The sequence below is a fragment of the Lottia gigantea genome (genome assembly GCF_000327385.1).
Source record: "Lottia gigantea unplaced genomic scaffold LOTGIsca_19, whole genome shotgun sequence".
NCBI lineage: Eukaryota > Metazoa > Mollusca > Gastropoda > Lottiidae > Lottia > Lottia gigantea.
The window spans coordinates 3,502,281-3,524,394 of NW_008708358.1; the positions used below are offsets into that span (position 1 = coordinate 3,502,281).

At 37.4% G+C, this 22,114-nt stretch overlaps 2 protein-coding genes across 2 annotated transcripts; one reads left to right on the forward strand and one right to left on the reverse strand.

Moving 5' to 3' along the window:
• Nucleotides 1-7,789: 7,789 nt before the first annotated feature.
• On the reverse strand, nt 7,790-9,469 carry LOTGIDRAFT_159248 (hypothetical protein; the record flags this gene model as incomplete). Its single annotated transcript, XM_009052877.1, has 1 exon — nt 7,790-9,469. The coding sequence occupies one exon, from the start codon at nt 9,467-9,469 to the stop codon at nt 7,790-7,792; it is 1,680 nt and encodes a 559-aa protein (XP_009051125.1).
• Nucleotides 9,470-15,720: 6,251 nt separating this feature from the next.
• LOTGIDRAFT_159249 (hypothetical protein) lies at nt 15,721-21,292 on the forward strand (the record flags this gene model as incomplete). The annotated part of the gene is made up of 11 exons (XM_009052878.1): nt 15,721-15,823; nt 16,246-16,347; nt 17,159-17,422; nt 17,735-17,860; nt 18,195-18,297; nt 18,652-18,696; nt 19,000-19,123; nt 19,527-19,727; nt 20,170-20,319; nt 20,555-20,723; nt 21,228-21,292. The coding sequence occupies 11 exons, from the start codon at nt 15,721-15,723 to the stop codon at nt 21,290-21,292; spliced, it is 1,452 nt and encodes a 483-aa protein (XP_009051126.1).
• Nucleotides 21,293-22,114: the final 822 nt, after the last annotated feature.

Sequence of the window (22,114 nt, forward strand, 5' to 3'; positions counted from 1 at the left end):
CCGGTGTTTCAATGTCTTTGACTGGAGACGGAGTTGCAGGTATTGTGTCAGTGTTTAAGTTGCGAGATCTTTCAACTTTATCATGTGCAATAGCACTGGAAGAATTATCATCCATAGACGACTCTGCTTCAGCCATTTTCAAATCAGTTTCAGAAATATCCAGCAATGATTTCATAGGCAATTTAGTACTGGATAATGGTTCTTCAGGTAGAACAGCATTGAGAAGTGATGTTAAAGAAAAGTCTGGATCATCAAGAGCACTGATATTGTTTATCAAAGTGTCATTGTGGTCTTCCAGACCTTCATCAATGTCTTCTGCAGCTAGAGTTACTTCTCCTGCATTCTCTTCAGCTTCTGTGAGACCTTCCATTGCTGGATCTGCTACAGTTTTGGTTGCCTCTTCAGATCTTTTTTCTACAGCTTGAGAAGCAATATTGTTAACCAAATTCAAATCATCTGCATTTTGAAACTTCTTGGAGGTCTCCTTTTGATTATTCTTTGATATCTTTGATCGCGGTTCACTATTCGAAACACAGGTGTCATCAACTTGTGGATCATTTGCTTGATTCAATTTCGATTCACAGACAGGATTGTGCAAACGTTCTTCAGATTTAGTCAATGGTATCACACTCACAACAGTGTCTTGTGTCTTCAGAGAAGAGCTTTGGATGTTTTGAGAGCTCTTAGTCTCAGGGAAGGAGATTTGGACACTTGAAGCGTTGTGCAAGTGTTTCTCAGGATTGGTCAATGGTATCAATCTTTCTACAGTGTCTTGTGTCTTCGCACAAGAGCTTTGGATGTTTTGAGTTCTCTTGGTCTCAGGAGTGGACATTTGGACACTTGTTGTAGCTGCCTTGGCTGGTGATCCCAGCTGAGTTTTAATTGCTGAGTTTTGAACACTATCTTCCATTAGTGCTCTCAATGAATTTGCAGGAATTGCTTCTTGATGCTTTGAGGGAGATCTTAAATCACACCAGGCTTCAGATATCAGTGGCTGTAGTAATTGATCCAAAATTTCAGTTCTTTGAAAATCTTTATCAAGATCTCTTGAATCAACAATTTGTTTCTGTCCCTGAAGATGATCCTTTGAACCAGTATCACTTTCCATGGTACGCTTACTGGGCTTACAGCCAATTGGACCATCTTGGTATTCAAATCTGTCTGATTTTCCTGTGCTTTCTCCAGTGCTACTGCCTTTGTCCACAGTTTTTAAAGGATATCCATAAGAATGAAGTTTTGCAGAAATTTTGTCAGGGAGCTGTGGAAGTTGTGGAGTCGATTGGATCATTGGTACAGATTCCATTTGCAAGAGTTTGCAGTTTTGAGCTGACATATCTTTATCCTTGAGGCTATGAGCACCAAGTGAGCTGCTGGGGTAAGCAAATGTTTTTCCTGAGCATTCAAACTGAACATTCTTGTCATCTGCTGCTTGACTACCCTTCTGAGAAGCAGACATGACCTTTCCTGGCAATTCGCCATTGGGATAACTACCATTCTCTGAATTTTCCCTCAAATCTGCAGAAGTAATGGTAGCAGAAGGACGGTTGATGGTTTTTTCATTTCTGAAATTTGCTGACATGATTGGAGTTTGATAATGCTGGGTAAAATTGAAGCAACTTCCCAATGCCGAGATGGAACCGGAATTCTGTGAATATGGAAATGTCTTTTCAGCAAATGGCATCTGCTTCTCTATCTGGACACTCGAGTGACTAATGTCTGCAATCGAGATTGATTCAGACACGATTTTCTCTGCTATAACTTTCATTGGATGATGTAAATTCAATGTATGGTTTTGATTGGTAGTCCCAACTATCTGCGGGACTGACACAGGAACTGGAGTAGGATTGGATGAAAGTCCAAATGTTGGAATATTGTCATAGAAATAATCAACATTTTGGTAATAATTAGAAGACCAAAATTCCAAGAAGTCGTCGGGAACATCAGACGATACCATCTTTTTACTAGTAGTTAAAAAGTCAGTCAAAACATTTTCAGAAGATTTTTCATTCTTTGAAGCTGCAAAGTCATTGAACTTCATATTTAAGTCAAAACATTCCGACGGATAAGGAGTGGAGTAATTCTGATTTTGATTGTAGGGCCTGTTTGATTGTGTCAAATCATACCGAGGACCAGCCAAGGTACTGTTTGATTCAGCTAATTGGTATCCTGATGGATTTAACACGGCTCTGGATTCAATTGCTACAGTTGATTGGGATGTGAATCGGCCATGTTTTAATGTCTCTGCTGGAAAATTCAAGCTGCATGATTCAGGTTGATATTCTACTGGCTGATTTGCTGAAGTCTCAATTGTGATTGGTTGACTATTCGTAGGGGGCACCATTGGTTGAACGGAAGCAATTTTAATTGGTTGATCCTGAACCAAACTGGATGTTTGAGGTAAAACGACTTCTGTAGCCTTTTTTGTACTAGTCTCTTTTAAAGATTGTTCCACTTTTGATAATAGATTCTGAATTTCCTGGTTATCAAAATAAAATCTGGTGATGGCAGAATTCTGGCCTTCGAAGGAATTGGTCTCGGTATTCTCAGTGGTTGAAACAGTAGATGGAAATCGTATCAAATCTGAAACAACAAATACAAGTCTTCATCTCTCCATGACACCAAAATAGAAATGTTCTACTTCTCTTTACTGATGGAGACAGAAATGAAATGTAGGCTACCGTGCAAAAGACAATGAAACGTGAAAATAAATACAAATTCTTGAAATAAAAATTAGTCCTGGCCGTGTATTCTCGAAATGATCTTAGCAATAGGATGTCCTAAGTTGTTAACTTCTAACACTGTTTCTAGGATATCCTACCACTAAGATCCTTGTGCGAATACATAGCCAGGGTCCCAATTCACATAAGTAAGGTATTTCTTAACGTAAAATTCTAAAGTTACAACAAATTTCATTTTTTGTACTTGACCTGTTAAACATGTAGTCAAAAAAAAAATTTAATTACTTTATTTTACAAGGATACCAACTTAGTTTCACTAAGGATCCTTTCCACCAGCTGTTCCTTTTCCAAAGCTCTTGGCAACGATCTTTTCCAGATAAACCTTACCTATTTACAGCTGAGTTGACTGGAATAATGAGGAAATCGAAAGTTTCAAACACTCTTAACAACTGTGCTACAGATCCCTCAACTTACCAGCAAACTGTGAAAGATCAGGTAACTCTGTAGAATGACCATCCAGTGATTGTGAACCATGCTTATTGAGAATAACCTCCAGTATCTGTTTCTGAACTCTGACAAGTTGTTTATGATACGTGCTGCGTTCATGGCGTTGGATAATACCTTTACAATATCGTAAATCTCTCTGGCACAGTTTACAATGGTATAGTTTTTTGACGTGTGATTTACGATGAGTCTCTACCTCAAACTGAAAAAATAATGAATGAACTTATAGTTAACTACGACAAAGAACCCAAGGTATTTATTATGATATAGCTCATTTCTTTTATAAGTTTGTGCTACCAATGTATCACCAAATGGTTATTTTGGAGTTTAGTTTTACGGTTCAAATCTACATACTGTGATAATGATAAATAAACCTGAAAATAGAGACCGGCATGGGTCATGGTGCAGCAACACTAACCTTTTTGACAGCTGGAACTGCAAGTCATCAGTATTTGGACTAGAAAATTTTCAAAACATGGTAATTTTGTGCTGTAGATAGTTCAATTTTAAGAGATGATGACGATTATGATTTCAAGAGAGCATCTTTTGATTCAAGTACTAAGACTGTGTTAAAAATCAATAAATCAATACCTACCCCAGAGTCAAAAACAGTCCTACACGTTTGACATCTATAAGGATGATTTTCAGCAACATGAACTTTCAGATCAGCAAGTGCACCTCGGAATCCATAACAGAATGTACACCAGAAACGCTTGCCTTTAGTGATTACTAATGTTGGTTTTCTGCGTTTTTGGACCGCACCCTGGACTGCAGCATCTTTCGAAACAGTTATCTGAGCAGTTTTCTTGACAATACTGGGTTTCTGGGTAGCTCCCTCTTTATCTTTATGATGAGATCTCTGTTTCTGATTCCCTTCCTTGTTGTGCAGTCGCTGCTTTGAGACAGGATCAGGTTTAGAACTTGATCTCTTCTTCTGGTGTTTGGTATTCTGTATTGCTTCTTGTGATGTTGCAGCTGTAACAGAAAAACATTGTATTGTCTCAAATTCAGAAGAATGAAATGAAATGGAATAGATTCAGACTGTGATGTGGAAGACAATTTGCCAGAGCAGCTCTTTAAAATTAGAACAGGACAGAATACCAGATTGAAAACATTTTCAATCAACTTTTCTCTCTGTTCTCTAAGTTTCAGTTGTGTTTCAGATTCAGGGACTTTATTCTCAAAGACCTCATCTGATTGGTCAATCACTTTCACTGATATCACATTTACGCTCATTATCCAATAAGATTATTGTATTTCTTCATATCTGGAACGTACTTAAATTTTAGAAATCAAGGCTCAAGATGCCAACTTACCATTTCCATTATCTGTGCCTGTCTGTTTCTCAACTCTTCTGTGTTTTCTTTTAGGTTTTAGCTGATCAGGATTGTTCTTTGAAGAAGCTCCAGAGAATCTTTGACAGTCAGTGTTTGCCAGATGGTGTTTTTGGTGTTGCTTGAATTCATTATTACTCTTCTGTGATTTGTGGGGACCAATCTTTTTTCCAGGAATTTTTGTAATAGACTTACTTTCCTCGTCCCCCTTGTTCCTCTTTTGTTTTGGACTCCGAACATGTCTGCTCTGAATATCAGTATGTCTTGAGTCAGGCTCTTTGGTTGCTGTTGGTGTTTTGACAATAGTTCCTCCAGGGAGGTGTCTCCTTTTTGCTCCCTCTTCTTGTCTTTTCTTCTTTGCTTTTGGACTGTCTGAAGAACTATATGTAGTGGGAACAACACTTGATGGTTCATTAGACTGCTCTTCATTTGTACAGCCAGTTACTCCATGGTTGGAGGATTCAGAATCTCTCCATGCAGTTGACTTTCTACAAACTTGACTAGTTCTTTTCAACTGAGTAACTGTTTGTCTTGCTTCAGGATTTGGCTCCATTTTGCAAGTTGGTCCTTTCAAATATGGTTTAACTGAAACATTATGTTGTAATTCTTGGTGATGATCACATGGAAGGCTGGATCTGGGATCTGGGTCATGATTCTGTGGTTTTCTTCGAACATGATCATTTCTTACTGACAATGGGTCATTATTAGACATCCTTTTAGCTGCAGGATCAGGTATTAATCCCATGCTGGTGCTTCTACTGGGAACATGACAGCCTATGTCTCCTTCAGCACATCTTTTCTTTTTGGGTACCTCCTCATATCCCCTTTCTCTGATACCTGTGTGACTTTTGAAGGATTTAGGATTCATTAATGATTGAGCTCTATGACCAAGAGATTGGGCTCCATCTTTTACCACATTTTTGGATTTGAAGGGTCTTCCTCTTTTTGGTTGATGATCATTTTTGACAGCTGGATCTGCAGAACTAACTGGCACACTTCGCTTTCGTGGTGATGCTAAATTTTGATGGGTAGGATCAGATAGCTTGCTTCTCTTGCTAATGGGTGATTCACCTCCATTTCTGTACCCGAAGAAATTCTTTTTCGTTCTGATGCCATTTGAAAACCTTGTTTTCATTGGAGATTTCGGTCTATTTGTAGACAATTTGCTGGATTGGATCACAGGATGTTTAATTCTAGGACTGATCTTCTGCTGGCAGCTCTTTTCTTGACTATTTTCTTTAAAGAATTTTAAGTCTTGGCCATCTTGGTTTTGGGATTTAGTATGTAGTTGTTTCTTCTCTTGAAAGGCTTCTCCACCATCTTGGTTTTGGGATTTAGTATGTAGTTGTTTCTTCTCTTGAAAGGCTTCTCCACCATCTTGGTTTTTGGTTGCTGTTATTTCTGATCCAATATCCACAACCTTCCTTTTTGATTTACCAGAGATCCAACTATCCACTTCTGAAGCTACATCTGTATCAATAGGACATCCATCAGATGGCTGGAAATGATCATAGGCATTTGAAGCTTGGGAAGACTTTTGAAGAATATTGGAAGACCTGCTAGATGCTGATTGTTCATCAAAAGTTGAAGTATAAGGCTTTTGTCCATCAAGGTACTGTGGCTTCTTTACAAATCGTGGATCCACAGCAGGTGACCTTGCCTCTTTTCCTACTTGTGTTAGCTGTTGCTTATGTGGAAGAACCTCTTCAGTGGATGTTTGAGAAAAACAAGTCATTTCCTCTTCTTCAGATCTTCTGCAAGCAGATAATGTACATCTCGAATCAGTCAAAGATGTTCTCTTTGAGTCTGGCTTGCCTCCAGATGAGTTTTCCAAAGATCTTGAAGAAGCAGGTTTTCGTTTCAAGTCTAGTCTAGCTTCAGATGGTTCTTTCAAAGAACCAGACATTATTACCTTCTTCTTGACACTTCCAAAAGGTGAACCAGATTGGACCTCAGCCCATTCAATACCCAACCCTCCAGGTCTAAGTTTGCGGGCAGAAGACTTATTAATTTCGCAGACATTTAGATTAAGCTCCTTGTCCGTCAATGGGGATTTAATGCTCCTTGGTTTGGTGTTCAAAGATTTTGGACACAAATCCTTTGTGGACAAATGAGAAGTCAGTTTCTGCTTAGCTTGCATAGATTGCAGAAAAGACGGTCGACTTAAGATTTTGGTTCGACCAGCCTTTGATGGTTGATGATACACTGTCACTAGTTTCGAAGTTGCAGTATCGAAATAGGCTCCCATAGATCTTGTGGATTTTGATGTTCTGAAGGTTTGAGATGAGACTGTGCATGTACTGTTTTCAGAGCTGTGTCTATTCCTAGCTGAGGGTACAGCATTTGAACATGACGCCGCCGAGGATGCAAATCTTTTGGGCCTTGTGGTTTTTTCAATTTGTGTACAGGTAGTGCCAGTTGAACTGTTTTTATTTGGAGCAGGATTTACTCTAGTTCTAGTCTTTATGGGAACTGAATTGGATCTGGGGTTGAGGTTCTCCCCTTTGAAATTCCTATTAGACAAAGTTTGTGATTTTCGTTGAATGGAATTGAATCTGTCTTTCATCTGTATAAGATCTTCAATCACAATCTTGCAAGGGGCAAGAGATATATTTTCTGGTAAACTCCCACCCCTGGTATGCCTAGCTCTATTTTTAAATTCAGCTTTTTCTGCAAGTGTCCTCTTAGCAGGACTAAACAATGGATAAGTGTTTGATCGCAAATGCCATTTTTTCTTGGAAGGGATGAAAGTGGATATTTGTTTACACTTTTGCAATTTTTTACTACTTTTGGCTTCTTTGATTGCTTTGTCTTGAATTCTCTTAAAATCGTCATAAACTGTTGAATATTGGGATAGATTGCTGGAACAATGGCTGCCATCACCTGAGTTGGCGTCTGCTTCTGTGGACTCTCCACCAATTGAAGCACCTTCATGATCAGAAGTTCCTATATTGTCCTCAAAATCCTCAAAACTGGATGGCTGCATTGCCTCATCATTACAAGCTTTGGAACCAAAATCAGAATTTTTCGAGGAATAGATCACATTGTTGTCATGGAAATTTCCAAGACAATTTGATGGAGCAGAGTTCCTGAAACCAGTTGCCATAGAGATGACACAAGGATCAAACATTTTGGGATTTCCAAATTTAGAATTTGTGGTTTGCTGGATTTTGAAAGAGGAATCCAGTCTGGAGCAGTCTAAGTCTGCTTCTGAAATTTTAGCTTGAGAGTAATATTTTGATGCTTGGAGTGGAGTCAATTTTGATTTCCTTCTTAAAGAGATGTTAGAGATTGTGAACTTTGGACTCTTTGATTTGGAATCGTGTCAAAGAGATTCCTGTTACACTTTCTTGATTTGACCATTGGTCTGCTGCGTCCAGAAATTTTCAGGCTGGATTCCACGAGAGATTCATTTCCAGGGCTCTTCAATTTGGATTGCTCACTTTCTGACAGAATTGGGCTTAACCACAATGGATTCAACTGCTTTGATTCTAATTTAGCCAATTCAAATTTACGTAATTTGTTTTTCTGAGCAAAAATGTTACTTTCAGAATTACTTCTCTTGTCTTGATTTAGCAGTTTAACGTCTGATGGCGTACTAGCACGATTTGGAGAAGTCAGTAACAGATATTTGGAATGTTTCTTCACTGTTGATTTGCATAATCTCTTCAAAACGACTTGTGGCCTATTTTCTTTCCCTGTATCCATTGAAATATTATTTCTGGATACCAGTGATGGCACTTTTTTCACACTCAGTTTCATCGGAGAGGTAAACGACCACTTTTCTATTTTGAAGTCAGACAGATTCAGATTGGAATTTTGTGATTTTGTAAGCATTTCACATTTGTCAATTTTGCCACTTAAATTCATGCCATTACCCAGAATGCTGATTTTCATTTGCCGTTCGTATTTTTCATGTGATTTTGTTTTTAGTTTAGAGTTTTGTGTTACATCAGCGTTTGTCATTCTGGCATATTGAGATCTTTCAACACAATCAGTTAAATATCTTGGGTCAGCGAATCTTTGAGGACATTCATAGGGCTTGTATGATTGGATGAAATTGGGGTCATCTGAATAGCCAATGGATGAAGAGTTTACAGATATGATGCACTGGACTGAAGGACCACTTTGAACACTGTCAATGTCTTCCTGAAGATGGTTTTTATTCATGGATGGTTTGTTCCTGAATGAATTATCAGAGCATCCTTTTGAGTAACTCTGTTTTGGCATTGAATATGGATCTTGACGATTTGTATCATTATCAAGAAATGAAGAAGTCATTTGAGGTACGTTATCCTGTCCAATTGGTCTATTCAGTAAAGGAATTCTGCCCTTGTCCCTATAGTTGCTGTTGGTCAAAAACTTTTGACCTTGTCCTTGAAATTGTGGCAAGGGTGGCAAAGGGGGAGGCAACATGGGTGGCACAGGGGGAGGTAGAAGAGGTGGTATTAAGTCAGCAGGGCAGGGTGGCAGATTGAACCTCTGTTGCATTTGGTGACTCATAAATGCTGGATTTGGCATCCGAAATCGTAAATTTGGATGGATATTAGTATTTCTTGGAATATTATTTGAACTTGTTGACTCAAAATTTCCTGTCAGTGGATTGTACAATCTCTGATTTAAACATGATCTGTAGTTTTGTCTATTCTGATGAAAGTTTGGTAAATTTTCTTGTCTTTGAGAGTTTGCTTGTTGATGTAGATGCCTGGATCGAAATTCATTTTTCATAGACTCAAATTGTTGGACGGAATTCAAAAAATTATTGGTTAGTTTATCATTATCAGTAATATTCCTTGGAGCTCCTCTCAGAACATTCTGTTGTCTAGGAAACCTATTCTCTGGCCCAGCTGGTGCTCCAGAATTTGGGAAACTCTGCGTAATGTTTCCATAAAATCTTAATGGATAATGAACATAATTTTCAGGAATTTTTGGAAATTTTTGATATGGTTCCATATGGCTGAACTTCTACCATAATATTTTAAAATCTTCAGAAAGTTTTTGGATTTCTTTAAACGAAAGATGTATTAACTTCATCTGAAATATAAATGAAAAATTCAGTATTCAACTAGACCAGGCTCTACTCTGCAAGGCAGGCAGTAAGTCCTTATGTCCAACCATAAGCTAGAACCATAAGTTAGGCCTAGTGGATAATGACTGGTATTTTAGCCTTTTCCTTTCAAATGAAATACCACATCAACTACAAAATAATGCTGAAAATTTAAGATTGTCTCTAGATTTGAGAACATAATCATCAGTGCAAACTTTTTCATAATAGGGGCAAATCGCACCAGCCGTCTATTGTTTCAGCATCGTGGATGCCCAAAATATGAGGAAAATACTCAAGATTTCGTAAGAATACTTATTAGTCACGCTTCTATATATATGGTAAAGCACCTGATTCATCGCTCTAGTGATCTGAAAATGGTTGACAAGCTGCTGCAATAAACAAAATCAATACACAAACCATTGAAAAAGTTAAATTCTTTCAGCTGTAATTTAAACCCGCCATATTGCTGTCACGTGATTAAATTAGATGGCACCGATTTGGTTGGTATGATTTGCCATTGTTTCTGTACAGTGTTTGAAGCCTACTTCCAGGCTATCTCACAGGCTGAACGTTTTGTAGCTCAGTGGCATTTCTAGGAAACATTAGTTCAGGGAGGCGAGCAAGGGCCACAAAATTTTCAGGGGGAAATGCCATTGTTGCAGCTAAGAAATGATTTGTTCTGAATGGTCTAGGTTGGAGTATTTAGAAGACTATACGAAAATTATATAGTATTGAATTTTTTTAAAATGAAGAGGGGATAAAATTGAGTATAGGCCTACAAACCGCATTTTTAAGGTAGCAAATACCCCCCCCCCCCCCCCTCCTCGCCTCCCTTGTAACGTCACTGGCGCCGCCATTGAGAATATAATGATATAATAGACACTATATTATATATAGATGATTATCGAGAAGGACAATTGATTGGTTATTATGTCATAATATTGTATTATCAATACATCAATATTATACATTCTATTGTTATCCTTTTGACTTGTAACATACCAATAACTTAAAGCTGTCATGACTAAATAATGGCAACTAGCGTAGGGTAGAACAACTTCATCTAATAATACTGTGTATAATACCTTTACTGTATTAGACTATTTTCTTGAAATTTGAAAATGAAAATTGAGCGATCGGATTAAACGGTGGCGAATACAGTAGGATTATAAAAGTTATAGTGTGTTGCTTACAGACCTCTTGTATTCGCTAGCGTACAATCCAATCAAATTACAGAGCAAAGTCCCATCAAAGTGAAATTTTATACCTCGACTAAACGTGCCGATATTCATTGGGAATATAACGTCCGAAGAATGGTAGGGTCAGATTGGACTAAGACAAAGTGAGCTCACCATAAGTCTCTAATTCTATGCCCGAATTTATTCTCAGTTTTCCTTTGCTAGCCATTTTTATTAGGCACGACAGCTTTAATGGACTATTGTGTCAAATGACAGTAGAATGTCAACCGCGACAATTATAGCTAGTAATCAACTTGTTCATTTCATCGCTTGATTAGGCCTGAATGATAGTCCGAAACCTACCTGCCCAGACGAAATTTATTGCTTGGTACAATGACTGTTGTCTGTGTAGTCAGAGAGTTGTGTATCAACTGGGGCTGCCAGGGGACCCCAGAAGCCAATGAATTTCAGATGGCCTGAAATGTATTTTGAGCATTTAAATGGCTTAAGTTTCACTTCAAAAAAGATATTTCACGGGCATGAAAAACGCCAGTGAACCCAACAACACAAAAGCGTCTAGTCGCTGTTGGTGTTCCTTTTTGGCAAAATGTCCTCCATATCCCATTTCTGTCCGTCTTCATTGGCCCACTTATACAGAAAAAGGTGCGTAATTGTATTGTATTTATACATATCAAGTGAATAACTGTAATTGGAAGCTAATGAAAAGTTAGTTGACAACGTCTCACCTGGTTGAGCATCACAGGTCGTTGTTTTCATAGCTTGATACGAAATGCCCAGTAGGCTATTTCATACTGCAAGGTGTCGACGTACTCTCAACATTGGTGTGTTTTCATGACTTGGAAAACAATCTTTGTTTTTTTAATTTTGATATACAGTATCGGATTTCAAAAATAATTCATCATGACAGGTAAGACTAAACTGTTTTGTTTTGTAAGGGTATAAGAACAACCTATCGCCGTGGAAATACTCAACTAACTTCTAGTAACTAAAGTTTCCCTCGTGATACACTGCATAAGCTTGTCGTCATTTCAATTTGTTTTTTAGGCCTGAACTGTAACTTTGAAAGACAGATAATTCTCAAATTGAGGTTTGATGTTCAGGAACTTATTGGACTATAAGAAATACAGGGTATCTGGGTGTAATAATAGAACTCTATACAGTTTTATGATGCAATGAAGTTAATTCTGTTTTTTGACAAGCTTCCAGTTGGCCAATACTTGTTCTTTCTCACCCACCAAAATACCTCAGGGTTTGTCCAAAATCACCTCAAACACTAAATACAACCCCCAACCCCACCCTTAAGCTGACAGTCAACACAGTGGCGTTTCTAGGATACTTGAGGTGAGTAGGCCCATCTGGGGCCACCAAATTTTCCATCGAGTTACTGACAAATCTTTTACTATATTAAATGATAACATATTAAAAAGGGTGTGGAGGAGGGTGGTCGAACATCATAAAACGCCACTGTTCTATATAGCCTCAATTCAGACACCTGTCAAAAACTTCAAAAACCTCAAAAACCTCCTGGTAACATATTTTATTGAAATATATATCTTTTAAATGATCTTAAATTCTATTGGATCAATAATTTATGTAGTTTGGTTTTTTTTCATTCGAAATAACTCATTCACTTATTTTATCTGTGCACATACAAGATTTCAGGACAGGTTTTTAAAGGTTGGTTCCCTTATTTTCATTTATGAAAATGAAAATGCTAATACTTATATTAATAGAAAGAAGAGGTGTTCTAAATACCAGTTTGTCTCACATAGCCATAATTAGTTCATAATTAGCTAAATAAGAAGAGAATTACCAGCAGAATTCCAATGAGTGACTGATCCAGAAATGTCAAAAAGTCTTTTTTTTTGTTCATCCAGACTCTACATATATGGACATTTATGATTGGTTAAAACTCTTAATTATATGCAATAAGAACATAATGATATGATTAAGAATACATGATAATTAATTAGAAACACCAATTGATAAACTTTGCTTAATTTGACACTAAAAAACCCATCTTTAACAAAATCCTATAATGACGAATTTTCTGTTTTTTCCACTCCTCAATCTAATATATATATACCAAAGATATATCATTAACTACAGGCTGACATGCTCTATAGTCGCGGGTACCAGGTGTTCTAAAAGAATGAACATAAACGGCTTTGCTAGTGAGTTTATCCTTGTAAAGTCTCAGAAAGGAGAATTTGTTAACTAAGCTAAAAGTAAAAGTGTTCACAGCTCACTGTCGTAATTTTAAGCTTCAAATCCATGTGTGTCCGGAATTATACCCGTTTGCATTTCTCGTACATTTCTAGAACTTCTGAAGGTTAATTACATATATACAAAATCCAATTCAAACCCCGATTGTTCACCTTTAATATAACACCAAGTCACCAGAAAATTCGATTGAAAACGATTATATATGGCTGCCAAAAGCTTCATAGAACTGTGCTGTAAATAACAACAGTCTCTGTGTTCAGAATACAAGTAAACAGGTCATATATTGATATTTTAATCAATGTAAAAATTTCTACTTTATAATGTTCCACATGAGTAAACACCTATGCCTTAGTTGTGTATGCAGTTAACATAACAATGATGTAAAAAGAAGTCTTGTGACCGCATACCTCTCGATGTTTGTGTATATCTAGTGCAAGGTGTGGCAGGATAAAGGTGTTTATCACACGGCATCGTGTGACTATCACAACAACAATATGTTTAGTGTTTGATAGTGTGTGAAGTATATAGGACAACAACGGATTCGGTCAAACAAGGTAGGCAGTCAGTGAAACTCAAGTGTTTATTGATACGAGCCGAGAAGCATGTGTTTATTTATCTTGGACAGTCAGGCCCGTAACTAGCCCAATGTGCCAAGGAGGGTCGGCCGCATTTGCATGGGGGCCAATAGCTGATAGAGACTGATTTCAGCTTCAATTGAGAAGTTGGGCCTGTGTACAACATAGCTTTATGTACTGTAAACAGCATGCTTTTGAAAGAACACAATGTGAACATAGTGTACACGGTTAATGAAAGTCAACGGATCAACGGATCGCTTACAGAAAGCATGGCTGGGTGTTAATTAACCTAATACATCATACCTTTATGTTGCGTTTACAGTAAATAGGTGTATTGCATAGCATCACATGCTTTTGAAAAAAGCGTCCCGATCCGTTGTAATTCAATATCATCAGTTTAAAGATCTGTCTTGTCGAACTGTGAATTAATTATCGATTAACTTGTTTGTGATATAAATGAAGGAACGTTCCAACTAAACTAAATATTTTATATTTTCCAATCATCCTTAGGAATATAAATTTAAAACCAATATGCCAGATAAGAATGAACGTAACGGCAAACTGTCGATATTTCTTAAAAGGAGTTCAGTTCGCCCCCCTGCAACTGACACAATCAGAGATCCTTTGGCATATATACATTAGAATCGGGACCCTGAAGCTTGCCTAGGACTTTCCACTTTCCAATTTCTTATCATTTTATTTAGGAAAGGGATTTCTTTTGGGTCCTCATCCCTGACAATTCTGTGGCTCCACCCCGAACTCTCTGATACATAGGGACGCCACTGCAGAGAGCAACAGGGATTTAGTTTACTGGTACATATATACTGAAAGACAAAAAAAACGTCACTGAAATACTGCAAAATACTGCAAACAGACTTCTGACACAGGCAGTTACAGTAAACTCATTTCAAAATATGTTATTATTGTAAGCAAATTGAAAGATATAGATATAGATAAAGATATATGTGAATACGATACATTCACATGATGTGCCTTTCAGTATATGAGTAAAATGAATGTAATATCAGCCTACTTTGTATTTTTTCATTGACCCTTATATTCGATAAACTTTGTGCATAATAGCAATGTAACAATTACATCATCTATTCAAACAGCTGAGCTATGCTGTAATCAGTTATTATACGATTAAAGAAACTGCGCCAGTTTTTATTGTTTCCTGTTGAGATCTAATATACTTTTCACAATTGTAAATGGAGTCTCCCGCAGAAAAGCACGAAACGAAACTCAATATGTCAAATATAAGATTGATAGAATCATGTTTGCAAGCGAATGCAGCCAATCAGATTCATCGTTATAAAGGCTAATGGTATATAGACTTTCTGTCAATGCCTCTGATTTGCTTATTCGCTATCGTTCTATCGAATCAAATCGTTTCATGTACAAACTTCTGTGATGTAAGAAAAGAGCCTGATGAAGTCAAAGTATTAAACGCAGTTCGTAATTGCTTGACATTGTGAAGATGGCTGACGTTAAGACTGGGAATGTTGTGAACTTTGACCCCGTTTAATGTCATGAGTGAATGGAACCTATTAATAGCCGTTAAAATAATGTAGATAATTAAACATGTATCTGTATAATACAATTGTCACACTGTACAGTCTTCAGGCATGGCTAACAACGGCTATATATAATTGTAATTGACATGTAATTACACCAGGAATATAGATTCAATAATTAATGTGATTTACATACATATTTAATATAAATTGGTAAGCTAAAACTCTTACTGATCGATCTGTACACATTAATATGCTACATTAATATGAGAGACAGATGAAAAATGATAATAAATAATAATAATAATAATCTCTTTTACAGGGCCTTGCTATTGCAACTACAGATATACCACCCCCCCTCCCCCCTCCCCCCGCCCACTATTATACAAGTATCATACCCATTATTCCGTCATCGACCGAAACTATAACACATTTCTACCGTGTTCCTCTTAAGCAGGCAAACTTCATATTAAGGATTGAAATAATAAGTGTTCATGACGTCACGTGAGTTGCAAACCGACCAATCAACTTGTACGTAGAAATATTTACATTTCGTTTTGTAAAAATGAACGCATGCACGAAACATTGATCAGGTAAGTTCCGAATTAAAGGTTCAAAGCTGTATTGTTATTTTTTAGAAATGGATAAGTTTGTAGACGAGAAACAGCCGAATGGTGATATGAAACTGAAGAAGAATGTTGGTCTATTCAGTGGAATAGCCTTGGTGGTCGGGACCATGATAGGTAAATATTCTACAACAGCACCCACATGTCGACTTCTTTCAAACCTCGAGCTGCTCTACCACCTCGGTGGTCAATTGAAAGGCCAAACTTTCATATTTTATTAGGAATTTTGTAAAGGATAATAACTTCAAGGGGGTCTTTTATACCGGCGGTCCTTTGCCAAACCTCTTGACACTGATTTCCAAGGCTACCAGACTCTCCATTACCGAAATTGATTTTGTCTTGAGCTTTCTTGCTGTTGTTATGTTCCTTTGCAAACTTACTCAAGTGCATAAAACCCCTTCTTTTAAGAGATCTGTGGATATCTGCCGGAAAAATACGAATGTTTTGCCCAGTTATTCACCGACTGAAAACACTATAGTTGCTGTAGGTCATAATACAAAGCATCGTTCAAGATTCAAAACTGCTGTTTATCTTTTCAGGTTCGGGAGTGTTTGTGTCACCACGAGGGGTGTTAGCCGGAGCCGGATCTGTGGCTATGAGTTTGGTATTATGGGCATTATGTGGGTTGTTGGCGCTTATGGGTTGGTATGTTTTCTTCTTTTGTTTGCATTCTGGACTTGCTTAAGCCATGTTTGTATCAATTGTCCATACACTAAGCATACTAGAATTCGACATCTTATAAGCATGGAATTTGAAAGAGTCAGAAGCATATCGTGAATATAGGCATTCTACTCTCATATTGACACATTTAAAACATACATGTGCATCATGAACAAATACGTCTTGTTTTTGATAATGTATAATATTATGCCTTGCCCACTCATCTGATTACAGAAAACTGCAATTGTTTCAAGAATACTTAACCTATACCTAAATATGCTCTACGTTATACGCTTAATGTAAGGCTCTCGTCAAGGCATCTAATCTCTTTCATATTCATATTGTATATAAGTAATACTAAGTATTAGTATTACTAATATTTCAGCAATAGGTTATATACTGCGTGTTATATAATGGTGCGCATTGTTCACACAATTATACTGTATATTTTCAGTAGCTCTACTTATATAATTATAGTAAAGGCCGCGTGTTATACAATGGTGCGCATTGTTCACACGATTATACTATATATTTTCAGTAGCTCTACTTTATTCAATCATAATATAGGCTGCGTGTTATACAATGGTGCGCATTGTTCACACAATTATACTATATATTTTCAGTAGCTCTACTTATATAATTATAGTAAAGGCCGCGTGTTATACAATGGTGCGCATTGTTCACACAATTATACTATATATTTTCAGAAGCTCTACTTTATAAAATTATAATATAGGCTGCGTGTTATACAATGGTGCGCATTGTTCACACAATTATACTATATATTTTCAGGTGCCCTGTCGTATGCTGAACTTGGATCAGCCATTCCTCTGTCGGGAGCAGAACACTCTTATCTCATGTTCACCTTCCAACCGATGAATAAGTGTTGGGGTCCAGTGCCGGCGTTCCTGTACGACTGGGTGGGCGTGTTTATACTCCGACCCACCATGTTCGCCATCTTGTGTCTCAGTTTAACGACGTATCTGATTCAACCGTTTTATGGTGATTGTGAAGCTGATGAGTCTATCAAGAAGATCATGGCTATGGTTTTTATGAGTAAGTGGCTTAAGAGTACTATTAACCCTTTGGACATTGAGTTTTAAAAAAAACTCATGTCAAAAGTGTCATAACTAGGTTAGAAATGCAGGCAATCTCGATCGTAAACCTGGCTCCGCCACTGACTAGTTCGCACACTGACATCTGTGTTCCGGAAAATTATTCCGCATTCGGCAATCCTCGGTATTTTCCGTAAAAGCTGAAGCACAACCCCCACGATGACCCCCCAAGATGACCCCCACGATGACCCCCCACGATGACCGTATTGTTATTCCAATGATAGATTTTTAAATCTAGTCTTATTTTTTTCAGTATTTGTCGCCGCTATAAATTGTTACAGTGTCAAACTGGCTACAAGATTACAGAACTGGTTAACCGCGAGTAAATTGATAGCTATAGGCGTGATCACTGTAGGCGGTTTTTATATGATGGCCACAGGTAAAAAGATTTTTTTCTCAATATAGATGTATAAGAGCAGCAGAGGCGTTTCTATAAATACGTCGGTGGGGGCACAGAATTTTCAAGAGGAGTTGATAATACCAGACATTTAACTCAATGATGTGGAATTTGAAACTAAGGGGTAAGGAGGGGGTGGAGGTTCAAAGCAGGACAAACCCCGTAGGGATTCCACCAGTGACGGAGCCCTATTTCACCAACACCTAACCAAGATAATATCAAGATATAAAGATCCCGCTGGTATATTCATTTCATGAGCGTTCTTGTAGCGTTCCAATGTTTGTAAGATTTGTAATATTTTGATATATTGTTATAGGTCATACGAAGTATATCTCAGAAGGCTTTGAGGGAACGGAAGAAACCGAACCAGCGGCGTTAGCTTTAGCTTTTTATAATGGTCTTTGGGCGTATGATGGCTGGTAGGTCGTTTATGGTTTCTTTGATCAAGAAAACGTTTAACAAGCCATAAATATTGCCCATACATAGGTCATTGTGTAGACCTATTGTGTAACAGTAGTATCAGGTGGAGGGGCAAAAGGAGGGACAGAGAATTGACTAAAACGGGGGGTCACAGCACCAGGCTTTTAAGACCTCAATGATAAGAGCCAGCCTAATTTCTGAGTGGTAATTCGTAAACGAACTCGTTTCAGATATAAAAGAGCCTCATCCTTGAGATGTTGACAACAAGAGTATTTTAAACAAGCGTTAACAATTGTTCAATCTTTAGATAATGGGATTTACCTTTTGACTTTAAATAATTCTGTTCTTTTCAGGAACAATCTAAATTTTGTTACAGAAGAACTTGAAAATCCAACCCGGTAAGTAACCAGAACTGATTAGTAAATCTTCACGATGTCAAGCTGTTACGCCTTCATTTGATACCTTGACTGCAATGGTCCACTTTCTCGTTTCGTGGAAGTTTGTGAATACTGCAATTTGATTAGATTGTACGCTAGCGAATACAACCAATCTGAGCCCTCGACAGAATAACTGTAAGAAATAATTACGCATGGAATCGAGGGCCCTGGTTGGCCGTATTCCCTAGCATACAATCGAATCAAGGCCGTGAAACAAGAACGTGGACCATTGCAGTCAATGAATGCTTATTTTCTCCTTTGTAGAAATCTACCACTAGCTCTAGGATTTGGTATACCATTAACCACTATATGTTATCTATTTGTGAATATCGGGTATTTTTCTGTCATCTCTAAAGAAGAAATGGTACTATCAGATGCTGTGGCCATGGTAAGAAATCGTCTATTACCGTCGGAGGGAAGCACGTGATTAAAGAGTCTCCGCTCAAAATATCCATCTTTTAGTTTAGCAACGATACAGATACACGTTTTCCAAACATCCAAAATGAAATACATGTACAGTGTTAACATTGCCTTAGCATTTGTAAATGAATTTTACGCAAATGAAACTTTTGCGCCCTTCTGCCCAGAGAAAATAACACTTTTGTTCATTTTCTAGTTGGCGAGAGATCTTCAGCATATATACACATGCGGTTTGGCCACAAGTTTATTGTACCATTGCATATCAGCCGCTTGCACCTGCATTTGCTGAGCTAACCCTTGTCCTGTCTTGGAGACTAGAAGACTTATCTCTGACTTTGTAGATTTATGATGCATATCCAACTCATTTTCAGGTTTGGGGGCAGAAGGTACTAGGTGTAATGGCCTGGATTATGCCAGTGTTTGTGGTATTGTCTTGTCTCGGAGCTGCTAATGGTATTCTATTCGCCAGTGGTAGACTAAGTCTGGTGGCCGCTCGAGATGGTCATCTAGCTAATGTGTTATCTTTTATACATATAAAAAAATGCACTCCATTACCGTCTCTTATATTTACTGTAAGTACATATTATTATGGGATAGAAAACGATAAGTAAATTCGAGTATCGTTACTTAAAACAAAAAACTATTACATATATCTATTGTGATTCGCTGTTTCAGGTAAACCTTGTATTAGGGACGAAAGTAACTGGCCAATCAACACGCTTCAACATACAGTTTGTTTCGTAAAGATGAACACACACACTATTCCCGTGAATATTATATGAGTACTGGCTACCCCTCTCGTATGAAGAAGTTGTTTTGATTTACGAAATTTGCTGCCTCAAACGAAGCTATTTGGGCAGTGGTTTAAACGATGATGCTTGGTGAATTGAAAGCACTCGGAGTCAACAGTTAGTTCAGAAATTAACATAATAAGCCACGCCCCCATTTATGTTAACGAAACCTGCTATTTTTGCCATGCATGTTGCTAATTTGCTAATATTTTCTGTACTTTAGACCGTGATAGGATTCCTGATGTTACTGCCAGGAAATCTTGGAGAATTGATTGGGTTCTTTGGGTTTGTTGCTTGGATATTCTATGGTATGACGGCAGCTTCTCTCTTGGTTCTCAGATATACTAAACCAGATCTAGAACGACCATATAAGGTAAATAGTCTTCCTGGAGAATGAGGATATAGCCCCCGTAACCTTTTTAACGTCGCAAAATCATAAAACCGAAGTTTAGACACACCATTGCGGCCTAGCAAGGCGTCCCGGATAACGCAAGTAATACTAACGTTCCTTTTAGATTGCTTTGTTGTCGTAGAAGTTATTGCGTGTTTCATCCTTAATTCTTTGTACGTTCATTTGAAATTAAAAATACATTTCTGATTGCTTATAGGTGCCGATAATCATTCCAATAATAGTGCTTCTAGCCTCGATCTATCTAGTAATAGCCCCGATTGTCACATCACCAAGAATGGAGTACCTCTATGTTGTGATATTTATGTTCAGTGGACTATTTTTCTACTTTCCCTTTGTTTATTATAAATATTCTTTTAAAATATTTGGTAAGTTTACTTTGATATTCTATTAACGAAATCAATAATATGAAAAATCGAACCTTATGGTTGATTATGTATGGTTTATCGTGTTTCTCAAAAGCACATGAAAATGATGTATTGATATACAGTAATTATACAATGCCGCGTCTAGTACTCGAGAATATACAGTAATTATACAATGCTGTGTCTAGTACTCGAGAATATACAGTAAGTATACAATGTTGCGTCTAGTACTCGAGAATATACAGTAATTATACAATGTTGCGTCTAGTACTCGAGAATATACAGTAATTATACAATGCTGCGTCTAGTACTCGAGAATATACAGTAATTATACAATGCTGCGTCTAGTACTCGAGAATATACAGTAATTATACAATGCTGCGTCTAGTACTCGAGAATATACAGTAATTATACAATGCTGCATCTAGTACTCGAGAATATACAGTAATTTTACAATGCTGCGTCTAGTACTCGAGAATATACAGTATATATATCTTCGTTTTTCAGGTGATATAACAAAGTTTCTACAGAAGATATTTTTGATAGCCTCACCTGAATCTCACCACGATTGATGAAAATTATTTTTTAGAAGTTTTTAATATTTATTAATAAATTTTGTTGTGTGTGCCTGGATTAATACGAAAGAGCATTTCTTACTTTGACCTATTATACGTGGCGCTTGTGGAGGGTGCGTCTCAGGCCCGTGGCTACTGGAGCTCCCCACCCCTGCCAGAAATATTGTTAATATATACAAATAGTATGAGAGAATATTATGTTATTTTTCAATATTGTTTTGTTATGTATAACCTGTACATTGTATATACTGGTTTTAAAATAACATTATAGTGAATCATATTAACGAAACGTCACTTTTTTGTTCATCAGAGCTTTCTAAACGGTTCTGCCCAGATCTCAAATTGCCCTTTTGATTTGAATGTATCGACGGTGTATCTATTAGAACTCTCTGTTATAGTGATGAATGTAGTAAATCATTTACTGATGTCAGCCCTGTATTTCATCCTCCGCGCCAATAGGCTACGGCCGGTGTCCTGGCTATTTTCATTTTACATAAAAGCTCTGTGGAAAGAAGCGACCAAAGTATATCGTTAAATTCATTCAGTTATGTTAAGCCTAGATCTGAACATGTTTAACAAGAATAACAGCATAAGTTAAGCGAGCGTGATCCTGCCGAGAAAAATGTAAACCCACAACCACCATTTGTTTGACGTTACTCATAGCTTAGTCCGAAACATCTGCCTCCATTCCAGCCTCTGATGGATATATTGACAGTTACACCAGCCTACATCCTGTCCAAATAGCTATCAGAGGTTGGAATAGAGTCGGGTGTTTCGGTCTACTCACAGCCCTAAATACAAATGACATCAAGATTCAAA